Genomic DNA, 13811 nt, shown 5'->3' on the forward strand with positions numbered 1-13811 from the left:
TCACAGCCATATATGGTCAGTGAAACTAATGATGCTATAAAAAGAAGTGTTAGTAGGAAAACTTAGAAAAAAATATTAAATGTAATATAATAAATATTTCTTAAAAATAAAAAATAAAAACAAATATATAAAAAAAAAAGAAAGAAAAAAATGTGATAAATAAGAATTAGTACAGAAAAAGAAAAAGTAAGGTTTTAAAAGAAATTGCAAGAAAACTTAATAATAAAAAAAAATAAATAAATAGATAAGAAATAGTAAAAAGAAAAAAGTAAAGGAAAAGCACAGAATAGAATGTAGGATAGAATTGAGAAATCACTACACAACATTGACAACGAAAATCAATGGCAATTTTAACGCGGCGCCTTTCTCGGGCGATTTCTCGTTCTTCGTCAGATAATTGACTCGCGATATTCCGTTGCCTAATTGCATCATGGGTCCGCCGGGAAAGATTAAATCTTCTAGAAAGCGGCATTTTCATTAATAGTGTAACAGGCTACTAGCCTATGTTATATTATATTTAAGGTAACAGCACTATGGTTAACCATCGATAGATACACATCGATCGATAGTTAACCATATCGGTGGCTGGGGAGGTTGTCGATATGTGACGTGCCATTTTGAGTAATAGAAGAAGAAGAGGGAGATCGATAATTATAATTTAGGTTTGACTGTGAACAAGAGAAGACGTGTGAAATTAGGAGATTAATAAATTATGAGATTAAGAAATAAAGAAATTAGATTAAAGGCCTACTACAATCTCAGAAGTGGGATAAAGTACAAAAATTTTCAAGTTAAACAAAATGAATCTAAGCATAGACGAAGTATCTTAAAGAATTGGCTAGCTGCATTGGGCTTGTCGACCCAAGGGTGCAAGACTGAACTTGTCGCTCGCCTCAATGGCGTGCCCGTAAATTTGCGCGGCAACGCCCCCGAATTGGAACAGAGTGAGGAGGAGTCAGCTCAAACTGGAGTATCTCAGACATTGCAAATGCAACAAGAGGAAATAGACTGCAACGAAGAAGTTTTGCGAGAGTTAAGTGAGCAGATCGACGCAGCGAAGAAGCAGTTAAAAAATTTTCACACACGACAATTGGAAAGAGACAGCAACAGCAAGCGTGATGAAATTAGCGCAAATGGCGTCGATACAGAAGCTGAATTCGGGGAACGCGCTACTTACGCGCGCCAAAAGGGCGCCGGTGAAAATTGCGTAATAAATGAAACTAACAATGATGAATTGATGTCAATGATGTTCAAATTAGCTAAAGAAATTATGGCGGAATTCACCGGGGAGGAGTCTATTAGCAACTGGATAGCGCAATTGAATAATGTATCTCAATTATATCAGCTAACGGACATGCAAAAAAAGCTGCTGTGCATGGCCAAATTAAAAGGGAAAGCCATGCAGTGGATATTTGAGGATCCATCGAGGATTCTACAACCGTTGGGCACACTGCTGGATGGACTGGCAGCAGTTTTCGAAAGAAAGATATCCAAAGCCGAAATGCGTCGCAAGTTTGGGGCACGTATATGGAATGTCGACGAGAAGTTTACCCTGTATTATGAAGAAAAAACGCGTTTAGCAAAGGAAATCCATTTAGATGTAGACGAGCTACTGGATGGTCTCATTGAAGGAATCCCAAATGCAGTTTTACGCGCGCAGGCCAGGATACAGTGCTTTGAAGACCCCAGAAAATTGGTAAGGGCTTTTGCAGAGGTGCGTCTTCCACGGCAACGATCTACTGGAGGAAAAGGGACAACAGCAGGGGGACCAGGGATCGATAATGCGATGAAGGAGACGCGTTGCTTCAACTGCAACTATAAGGGACATTGGGCAAGAGATTGTCTGAAGCCCAAGAGGGAGAAGGGTACGTGCTACCACTGCGGCGCTAAGGACCATATGGTGGCACAATGCACGAAGAGGAAGGATGATATTGGAAACAATTTCGTAAGATTAATCAATATATATTTTAAGACCATAGATAAAACGTCAATTACTGCAGAATGCCTCATAGATTCAGGGAGTCCCATTTCGTTTATTAAAAAATCGTGTGTTCCATATGGAATAAAACTTGAACCACACGCAGAAAATTACTTTGGGCTAAATGAAAGCCAGTTGAATGTTATTGGAAAAACATTTGTTCATATTTTCAAGAAGTATAAAAAAATACATTTTTGGTTAATAGTTGTGCCTGATGAATCTATGAGGTGGGGAGTAATTTTAGGAAGGGATTTCATGGAAGCTTGTAATTTGTACGTCGACCCAAACGCTCTGAGAATGATTTCAGTGGGAAGAACAGCCAGCACGTTGGTCGAATCGAAGCCTATTATAGCAAAACTTAGAAAAAACGATGATGCGGCAAAAGGAAAATTAAGTACGTTAGAGAATAAATTGTTAGAAAATGAAGAATTAGAAGAGAAATTGTTAGATAAATTGTTAGAAAATGAAGAATTAGAAGAGAAACTGTTAGATAAATTGTTAGAAAATGAAGAATTAAAAGAGAAATTGTTAGATAAATTGTTAGAAAATGAAGAATTAGAAGAGAAACTGTTAGATAAATTGTTAGAAAATGAAGAATTAGAAGAGAAACTGTTAGATAAATTGTTAGAAAATAAAAACTTAGAAAAGAAACTGTTAGCTAAATGGTCAAATAATAAAGAGTTAGAAGAAAAATTATTAGGCAAAGAAGAGAACGATAGTTCAAAAGAGTGTTTAGAAAATTCAATGGAAATAAATAGCAAAAGTATTTTTGACGATAATTTTGAAAACAGCATGCTTCAAATTAATATGGTTGAAGCAGACAATGAAAAAGAGACATATATTATCGGTGAAAACATTAGTTATGATGTAAGAGAAAAACTAATTAGATTGCTGAAAGTGGCATATGTAGCTGCTGAAAAGCCAGTGAAACCTAAGAACAGATGTGAAATGAATATACGAATTGAGAAAGCAAAACCGTTCAGCTGTTCACCAAGAAGGTTATCATACACTGAAAGGGAAAAATTACAGATAATGTTAGACGAATACCTTAGAGATGGCATCATACAACCTAGTTGCTCAGAGTATGCTTCGCCAATAGTATTAGTAAAGAAAAAAACAGGAGACTTAAGAATGTGCGTTGATTTTAGAAAACTCAACAAGATCATGATCAAAGATAATTATCCTTTACCGTTAATTGATGATTTGTTAGACAGACTGGTAGGAAAGTGTGTTTTCACTAAGCTTGATCTTAAGAATGGATATTTTCATGTTTTTGTAGAAAAAGAGTCCGTAAAATACACATCGTTTGTTACGCCGTTAGGACAGTTTGAGTTTTTGAGAATGCCTATGGGATTAAAAACTGCTCCGCAAATTTTTCAAAGATTCGTTAATGATATATTTGCAGATTTAATAAAGGAAAGCAAGGTAATCATATATATGGATGATATAATGATTGCCAGCGAAAATGTGTCCGAGCATCTCAAGATACTGGAAGAGGTTCTAAAACGATTAGTAGAGAACAAATTAGAGTTAAGGCTGGATAAATGCGAATTTTTGCAGAGCAAGGTTAAATATTTGGGATTTGTAATATCAGAAGATGGCATTAAAGCAGATAATAAGGGATTAGAAGCGGTAAAAAATTTCCCCACACCTAATAAAGTTCAGGCAGTGCAAAGTTTTCTCGGGTTGTGTTCATATTTCAGAAGATTTATAAAAGACTTTTCAACTTTGGCAAAACCGTTGTATGACTTATTGCGGAAAGATAGGAAATTTCAGTTTGAAGAAAAGGAACTCAATTGTTTTTTATGCTTGAAGGATAAATTGTTAGAAGCACCGGTATTAGCGTTGTATAATCATAAAGATGACATAGAATTGCATTGTGATGCCAGTGCGTTGGGATTTGGAGCTGTGCTTTTACAAAAAAAAGAAGACGGAAAGCTGCATCCTGTATTTTATTTTTCAAAGCGAACGACAGAAACGGAAGCAAAATATCATAGTTTTGAGTTGGAAACCTTAGCCATTATTAATGCACTTAGGAGATTTAGAATATATTTGCAAGGCAGGAAATTTAAAATAGTAACGGATTGCAATTCTCTTACTTTAACATTAAATAAAATAGATCTTAACCCTAGAATTGCAAGATGGGCACTGGAAATGCAAGAGTTTGATTACGAATTAGTGCACAGGGCCGGAAGTCAAATGCAGCATGTAGATGCATTGAGTAGATACAATAATACCATTATGGTAACAGAAGCAAATAGTTTTGAGACTAATTTAATTATTTGCCAAACAAAAGATGGAAGAGCACGTATTGTACAAATATCACAATGAATTAGGGCACATTGGAAGGGACAAGATGCTTAATGCAATAGGTAAATCATATTGGTTTCCCAATATGAAAAAGAAAATTTTAGAACATATTGAAAATTGTTTGAAATGCATAGCATTCTCGCCTAGAACGGGCAAAGCAGAAGGGTTACTACATAGCATTCCAAAGGGAAATAAACCTTTCCAAATAATTCATATTGACCATTATGGACCAGTGGATAACGGCAGATCGAAGAAATACATTTTTGCAGTAGTAGATGGGTTTACAAAGTTTGTCAGATTATTCACTACTAAAACAACAAGCACTAAGGAAGTGGTAAAGGCGTTGGGAGAATATTTTAGAACATACAGTAAGCCAGAATGTATTGTATCGGATAGAGGAAGTTGTTTCACGTCAACGGAATTCGACCTATTTTTAGAAGAAACAAAGGTAAAGCATGTCAGGATTGCAACAGGATCGCCACAAGCGAATGGACAAGTGGAGCGAATAAACAGAAGTTTAGGTCCGATGATAGCTAAATTAATAGAAGTCGATAATGGACAGCATTGGGATACGATAGTTGAAAAAGTGGAATACGTTTTGAATAACACTCAACATTGTAGCACCAAGCAATTGCCAAGCGTAATGTTATTCGGAATAGCGCAAAAAGGGGAAATTAGTGATAGTTTAGGAGGACAATTAGAGAAAATAACAGGATTAGATACATACAGTTCACAAAATTTAGAAGATATTAGAGAACAGGCACAACAATATCAATCTGCATCACAAGCAAGGAACGAAGAGAACTTCAATAATGCTAGAAAAGCTGCAAGCGTATACAAGCCAGGAGATTATGTAATGGTTAAAAATTTCGACAGCACGGTGGGAATATCAAGAAAATTAATACCTAAATCCAAAGGACCATATGTCATAGATAAAGTACTGAAGAACGATAGGTATTTGATAAAAGACGTTGACGGCTTCCAATTATCCAGGAATCCTTATCAGGGCGTTTGGAGTGCAAACAATTTAAGACATTGGATAAAAGCATAAGAGAGACAATGTATTATGAATATTAATGCCAAAACTAGTGTGCAACATTTAATTAATAATTTTATTTTCAAAACATGTAAATATATATATATGTATATATCTATAAGAATTTTTATCAAACATGCAAGCGCAATATTATTTTTAAGAATTTAAATATCAAATATGTAAATAGTTATACAAAATTAACAGAGATAGAGGGCTATCTCAGAGTCAGGATGGCCGAATTGTAACAGGCTACTAGCCTATGTTATATTATATCACTAACCAGAGAGCACATAGACCGGACACGTAGTGTAAAGTGTTTTGCACACTTATTTTCGAGGGTAATCTTCCAGTCAACTTCGTATTTGCTCGGCTCATCACTTTTAGGGGTCGGACTACAAAAATATGCGAGAGCACAATCATTTCGCTTTATGCGCTCGACCGAGATGGTCGATGGTTGAACAAAAGATCCCTCTGCGCTCAATGTTTCCCTTGCTGTCTCTCTCTCTCGATGCTCTTTGCTCTCTCAAATGTGTATATGTGTGTATGCATGTGAGCACAAGCAGCAGCTCTGAGCTGCCAGCTCACGAAAATTGAAATTTCTTCGCAGCAAGAACCCATGCCTTCCCTTCTGTGTGAAGAGTATACCGAACTTATCAAACTGTTTGCCAAGCTCGTACAAAATATGTATATGTGTTTTCGATTTTATTTGTGGAAAGGGTATGAAAGCGTTGGTGCTCATAGTGAAAATGCTTTCGCGACGAGCGTGCACGCACACACTCTCCCTTGCTACATGTACTATGAGCATTTGTGTGCCTGTGTGCGAAGCTCTTGCTGCCAGTAGCAATTTTAAATCCCAGCATTTGCATTTGGTCGATCTTGTGAAGTGCTCACATACATACATACGTACATATGTATGTACATATATACATTTGATTGTGTGTACGCATGGGCTGCGATGCTTACAATTATGGGAGATCACTTGTAGAAGCATTTCTATGCCTATGTGATTTCATATGTGCGTGTGTGTATGGGCATGTGTGCTTGGGAGATGAACATTGGCGTGTGCCTGCCTCAACTTAGAATGATGTGAACGATTTTGGGCTTTTGTAGCTTTATTGACTAGCTAAAGCGACAAGTGCATGTGTGTAGTATATTGACTGGCGAGTAACTCGCGCTTATATTTAAGCACCTGATTTCATTTCAATGAATGCATTTCTTAAAAATATGTAATACCTGATTAAGTTCATTAAGCTAATGGAAAGCAATCCCTTGCACCTGTTATTATATATATGTACATGCATGCAAGTAAAAAAACTTATACGCTGTATTGACAAGTGCATATCAAGTATTAAAAAAAATGCATTCATTGAAATGAAATCAGGTGCTTAAATATAAGCGCGAGTTACTCGCCAGTCAATATACTACACACATGCACTTGTCGCTTTAGCTAGTCAATAAAGCTACAAAAGCCCAAAATCGTTCACATCATTCTAAGTTGAGGCAGGCACACGCCAATGTTCATCTCCCAAGCACACATGCCCATACACACACGCACATATGAAATCACATAGGCATAGAAATGCTTCTACAAGTGATCTCCCATAATTGTAAGCATCGCAGCCCATGCGTACACACAATCAAATGTATATATGTACATACATATGTACGTATGTATGTATGTGAGCACTTCACAAGATCGACCAAATGCAAATGCTGGGATTTAAAATTGCTACTGGCAGCAAGAGCTTCGCACACAGGCACACAAATGCTCATAGTACATGTAGCAAGGGAGAGTGTGTGCGTGCACGCTCGTCGCGAAAGCATTTTCACTATGAGCACCAACGCTTTCATACCCTTTCCACAAATAAAATCGAAAACACATATACATATTTTGTACGAGCTTGGCAAACAGTTTGATAAGTTCGGTATACTCTTCACACAGAAGGGAAGGCATGGGTTCTTGCTGCGAAGAAATTTCAATTTTCGTGAGCTGGCAGCTCAGAGCTGCTGCTTGTGCTCACATGCATACACACATATACACATTTGAGAGAGCAAAGAGCATCGAGAGAGAGAGACAGCAAGGGAAACATTGAGCGCAGAGGGATCTTTTGTTCAACCATCGACCATCTCGGTCGAGCGCATAAAGCGAAATGATTGTGCTCTCGCATATTTTTGTAGTCCGACCCCTAAAAGTGATGAGCCGAGCAAATACGAAGTTGACTGGGAGATTACCCTCGAAAATAAGTGTGCAAAACACTTTACACTACGTGTCCGGTCTATGTGCTCTCTGGTTAGTGATTATATTTAAGGTAACAGCACTATGGTTAACCATCGATAGATACACATCGATCGATAGTTAACCATATCGGTGGCTGGGGAGGTTGTCGATATGTGACGTGCCATTTTGAGTAATAGAAGAAGAAGAGGGAGATCGATAATTATAATTTAGGTTTGACTGTGAACAAGAGAAGACGTGTGAAATTAGGAGATTAATAAATTATGAGATTAAGAAATAAAGAAATTAGATTAAAGGCCTACTACAATAGTAATACTGAATATGCCCTCGCAACCACATAAAACAATCGAAAAATATAAATATAAATAATTTACACAAATTTATGTTTGAGACAAACAATTACCTGAACTTTCGAGATAGGACCGAAAACTGTCACTGTTAAATGGGAATTTGAATCTTTAGGGAAAAAAACGCGTTTTTCAAGATCTACTATTCTATTCGTAGCGGAGACAAATCCAACAAATCAAAAACCATGAAAATTGGTCCAGCAGAACTCGAGTCATAAGTGTAGGAACACTTTTACACAACTCTCTTTTATATATATAGATTTTCGAAGACTTTTCATCGATAACAAAATAACGAAACAAGTTATCGATTTTTGAAGAACATCTCGATATTCGCGTGATATACATGGACCTTATATCGTCTGAGATTGATGCGTTCGAAACATACGGACAGACGAACTGAGTTAAATCGACTTAGCTCGTCGTCGTATATATTCTGTATGCGGTCTGCTATGACGTTCCGACAGTTTAAATAATCATCAAAATATGCTTGAACCCTTTGACTCGAAATCTTTTTGATCTTCTAATCTAGCATTCGATGACACTCATTTTTAACAGCTCAGTTGTACATATCGCCGCTATATAAGAGCTCAAAACTCGCTCTAGTTTCGGAATCAAAAATATTTCAACTTAAGCGTTTATATGCTAACATGTAACAACAAAATTACAAAATTGCTTCTCCTTTAAAGTTACATTTTTCGACATACGATCATTTAGCGAAATGCGACGATATGTCAAAAAGTGAATCAGCCTAGAAGGAATTTGGAGTGCTTTTAGTCTACCTCGATCATATTTTGCAGGGTTGAGAAATATTCGTATTATCCGGAAAAAAATACATACACATATATATTTTGTTTTCGCATTTACATTTTCATATGTATGTATGTGTGAAATAACATAACAAACACACATCAATTAATCTAAATTAATAGATAGGTACTTTTCGCTGGCGCCGTGCCAGCTATATGAAAACTATTCCCACATTAAATAGTGCTGAGTGTTCATTGTTTATAGCAGATATAGAGTGAACTATATAAACCAGATCAGCCACGAAACGTGCGCCCCAGTAATTGCACACATTATTGCCTCTCTGCGGCATGTGACAGTAAATGTGGCCGCAACCAGTTGTTTATTTCGGTTTTGATCTTAAAATATTTGTTTATATCTATTTATTTATAATTTACGCGCAATCGCCAGCGCGCACGTACAGTTGACACCAAATTCGGCTAACAAAGTAGTATGAAACATGAATCGGTTATCTGGTCTTTTATTTTGGGAATATGTCTAATCGCATACTAAGTTACTAACTTATTCTTCAGCGAATAAATGAATTGCTGTAAAAATAATAAATAGTCAAGGTATTCCGATTGTCTATTGCTTACAGTAATGAATTCCCATTTTATGAACAGCTATAATTTCAATATATGTAGATCTTTATGTTCCCAACTGTAGATAGAAATCGCGTAAGACTATAAAATCATTTCGTTAATTCATTATATTCGGTTATCGTAAATTGCTGATGGATTAGGAAATATATTCTATCGAAGACTTAAATGTACAGTGACGAGCAAAACTGTTACACGCAGACCCCATAAAGTATATTTATTCTTGATCAGGGCGACGAGCTGAGTCGATATAGCCATGTCCCTTTTCGTTTGTTTAGCTTAATAATTAATGCCTTTTGTCATTATTTTTGTGTAGCGTCGCACCATTTCTCTCCCAAAGCTCTATCATTCGTCTTGGAGACACCTATAATTCGCAGGCTGCGATTACACATGACTCCTTATATTTTTAATGATATTCATGTCTGAAGATTGCTTAAGACACTTCATGCACTTGCTTCCTTTCCATGTTACATACTTTTAGACCAAATAGAACGTGTTCTGAGTCATTGTTCTGAGTGTCATTGTTCTGTAGTAAAACCCATATGTTCACTATATTCTCCAAATTCTTTTGTAAAATGGTGAGGCATTGCTCTTGAAGTGTTATTCCATTGATTAAAGCCAAGCGTCCAACACAATCTCTGTTAATGATACTCTAAAAAATAAGGGAGCAGCCACCGCGGTTGACAGTTTGCCTTACTTTACTGTTACAGTCAACAGACTGTGGAATCTCTAGGCCAATGCAAGGATTGCCCATATGACTTGTCCATTTCCGACAAACACTACCAGTAATTCCAAGATTTACTGCTGCCGACGAAATAACCGCTTGCCTCAAAGCATCAAATCTGTGGCGATATGTAACCAAACTTCAACTGTCTGTAGATATGAGAGTTGCATTGTTGAACGATCTATCTGCTGATGATTTCTCGAAGCAATTGCAGGATATCGGTAATGGCGAATCGAGTGGCTGATTTCATTTCCTCAAAATTTTTGCAATTTCGTCTTATTAAAAGATAGCTTATCAACAAAGCATGACCTTAATTTTATAATTCAAAATGAAATCGTTGGTACTCTGTATTCATTCAAATCTACCGACTGTGTAACAAACGAGGAAGAAACCACTAATTATCCAACTGAATTTTTGACCTCCTTGGATGTGCCTGGTTTACCACCGCACAATGTAAAACTGAAGGCTGGCGCAGTAAGCAGCGACTGCGCTGCAGTGCGGGCAATATTATGGGAATTAATTTGTTGAATAATTTCACTTGTAGACGGACAGACAATCTTAATGAAACTTTCAGAGCGTAATGTGTGTGCATTTCAAAGCACAAGTCTCTAGTATTTGAAATGCGTTTTTTACAAATTCGGGGAGAAGGGGCGTGGTATCCAAAATCTGTAAATTACAAAATGTTTGTATTCATCTTATGTATATACACAGTAAATTTGAAGTCAGCAGTTCTAAAAGTATTCAAATGAGGTTGAAAAAACGAAATAAATTTTTCAATTATTCTCGATAAAAAAGTTATCCGATGATTTATCGAAAAATAATTCAAACATGTACTGCGTATGGTATACACGAGTAAGCATGCCAAATTTCTCTATCTCTTATAACTTCTGAGATCTAGGCGTTCGTTCATACGGACGGACGGACGCACAGGGCCAAATCCACTCAGCTCGTCGCCCTGATCAAGAATATATATGTATACTTTGTGGGGGCTGCCACGCCTCCTTCTGCCTGTTACATACATTTCAACAAAACCATTATACTCTGATTTCCCATTTTCAATGTGTTCAAGATAAATTTATATCTCCGACATCTTTAAAGCTAGAGTCTCCAAATATAATATAAATATATATTCACATTATTTTTATACAATTTCGGTTATCGTTATTTTTTGGATTTCGGCTCACAATTCTACGAACTCCTCCGTCAGATGCCAGTATAGCTAATTGTGAATGATTTGTAATTTTTTAAAATATGTCAATAGATTATTTAGATCATATGCTGAAAGTTTCATTTAATTCCGTTAAGTTAATCGACGTTAAACAAGTAAGAAAGCTCTAGTCGAGACTGCTCGACTACGAGATCCCCTGAACCCTACAAGCAACTGATATTTCAATATTAATTAGCACACCCACACGCACTCATACAAACAAATACACGCATACACACACGCATGCAAACAAACGCACGCACACACACATACAAACAAACAAACACACGCTCACATGCACACTCACATATACAGGCGACTGGGCTTGGGTTGCGCTGCAGTGTTGGCAATATTAGGAGAACTTATTTGTTGAATAATTTCGTTTCTAGACGTACGATCGTAATGAAACTTTCAGAAAGTAATCATAATGTTGAAATGTATGTGTATACCGAAGCACAAGTTTCTAGTATTTGATATACGACTTTTACAAAGATGAGGGTGAGGGGGTGAATTTAGGGGTTGGGGGTAAATTTTAACAAAAACCGAAATTGTATAAAATACATCTTAATATACATTTTAAATTTGGAGACTCTAGCTTGAAAGATGTAGGAGATATAATTTTTAAGTGATCTTCGATAAGGCTTTTTATCGATAAAAAAGTATCGGAATGAGTTATCGTTTTTTAGTGATAAACTCGATATGCGCGTGATATATACGGATATTTTAAAAAAAAGTTGAAGTCTCTAGCTCTTATATCTTCTGAAATCGACGCGTTCATACATACGGACGGACGGACGGACGGACAGACAGACGGACAGGGCTAAATCGACTCAGCTCGTCGCCTAGATCAAGAATATATATACTTTGTGGGGTCTGCCACGCCTCCTTCTGCTTGTTACATACATTTCAAGAAAACCATTATACCCTGATCTCCCATTTTCAATGGGTTCAGGGTATAAAAATAATAAAATGTTTCAATTAACAAACTCAGCAGCTACAAAATTTTTCTTATATGTGTGCACACGTACGTTCAAACTTATATATTATTCTATATATACATATTCTTAGAATTACGTTGCTATTGTTGTGCTTGAGCTCTTAACAGTTAGTTTAGTTTAATTTTTAAATTGGTTAAAAATATTTGCATAGTTAATTAAATGAATTTTCTATTTCTTTTATATTATATACATCAAAATTGAAATTTTAACGATACTGAATTTACGTTTTTATTAGTTTGGTTCAGGGTAGTATCGAGTAGTCGAGAGTACTCGACTAGAGTTTCTTACTTATTTAATTTTACTTTTTAGCATTACAAATATTGTTCTGCAGATGTGTTTAATTTTATAGGAGAAGAGCTGACTCGCCAGACCAAGGATCTGCTTCTCATCTGCTCTCTCTGTCTTTTTCACCTGCGCTCTGTACTTTCCTTTGATTAAATAATGCTCGGTTGATTATTATTTCAAAAAAGTCAAAGTCACATTCACGCACACACGCACAGACGCACAGACGCACACACACTAACACACATGGACTTGAAGTGCAACTTAATTGTTAATGTGCGCTATGTTAGCTGTAATTTAATGGCTTAACCCCAATCCAATTAAGTAACAAGCGTAAGCCACTTAGCAAGCGACATCGACGACACATTGGCTCGTTTAACCCATTATATGTCTGACACACGCACGCACACAGATACGCACGCACACATATGCACTCACTCTCAGTTGACATGGCAAAGCCCAAAGCTGATAATTTCAATCAATTTTAAGCCACAGTCACAGAGAACTATTTTGCAGTTGTCTGCCTTTTGGGCAACTGCATTTTGGGCCACTGATTCGAGTGGCTACTGTATTGCTGCGAAGCCATTGACAATTGCCCTGACGACCGTCCTGTCGGGGACTTCAATACTGTTCAACTATGTAATTTGACTTTTTTGTTAGACAGCAGTTGATGTTGTTGCTGCCATTGTTGCTGTAGTCGTGCTGACTTCTAATCAAAACTAACCCATTTCAAAAGAGTCAACCAATTAGCCGGGACTCATGTGATAAACAGTTAGTCCAGCAATCAAGAGCTATACCCTAAGTGACTGCCACATTGTCACTGTCGACTTTTTGGCTTAATTTGCTATCATAAATATTTCAATATCTGAATTTAGTTGAAAACAGAAAGTGAATTAACAATTGGAAAATTATTGAAGGCTATCAGTCACTAATAGGCTTTGCACATGGCTATGTAGAATACATGGATAGGTGTAGTGCTACATTTTGAGGGATATTGGATCGCGGGACTTAAAGTACGATTCATGAATTCGTCTAGTCTTGAGATCCAGTGAGCTCTGTCTATTTATATATCGTCAAACTTATTATATTACGTTATATCATTCCCTACATGGCAAGTTTGAAATATGGAATCTTTTAAAATGTCGTCGAATATTTCAATGTAGTAGTCTTAGTAGCCTTACAGCTTCAAAAAGGAATTATTATCTCTTATTTGTTATGTACTGAGAAGTTAAGGCTTTGTGCTATTTATTGATTTAAACAAAAAATATTATATTAATAGTAAGACACTAGCCAAAAGTTTTAAAGCATCTC

General features: G+C 36.5%; 1 protein-coding gene across 1 annotated transcript; it reads left to right on the plus strand.

Moving 5' to 3' along the window:
- Nucleotides 1–681: 681 nt before the first annotated feature.
- LOC149091258 (uncharacterized) lies at nucleotides 682–2149 on the plus strand. Its single transcript, XM_089261544.1, has 2 exons — nucleotides 682–1945; nucleotides 2001–2149. The coding sequence occupies exons 1-2, from the start codon at nucleotides 713–715 to the stop codon at nucleotides 2010–2012; spliced, it is 1245 nt and encodes a 414-aa protein (XP_089117670.1). The 5' UTR covers nucleotides 682–712; the 3' UTR covers nucleotides 2013–2149.
- The last annotated feature ends 11662 nt before the right edge of the window (nucleotides 2150–13811 follow it).

The sequence above is a fragment of the Drosophila navojoa genome, chromosome 5, assembly GCF_054131105.1.
Source record: "Drosophila navojoa isolate 15081-1374.11 chromosome 5, UAZ_NAV_1.0, whole genome shotgun sequence".
Lineage (NCBI taxonomy): Eukaryota > Metazoa > Arthropoda > Insecta > Diptera > Drosophilidae > Drosophila > Drosophila navojoa.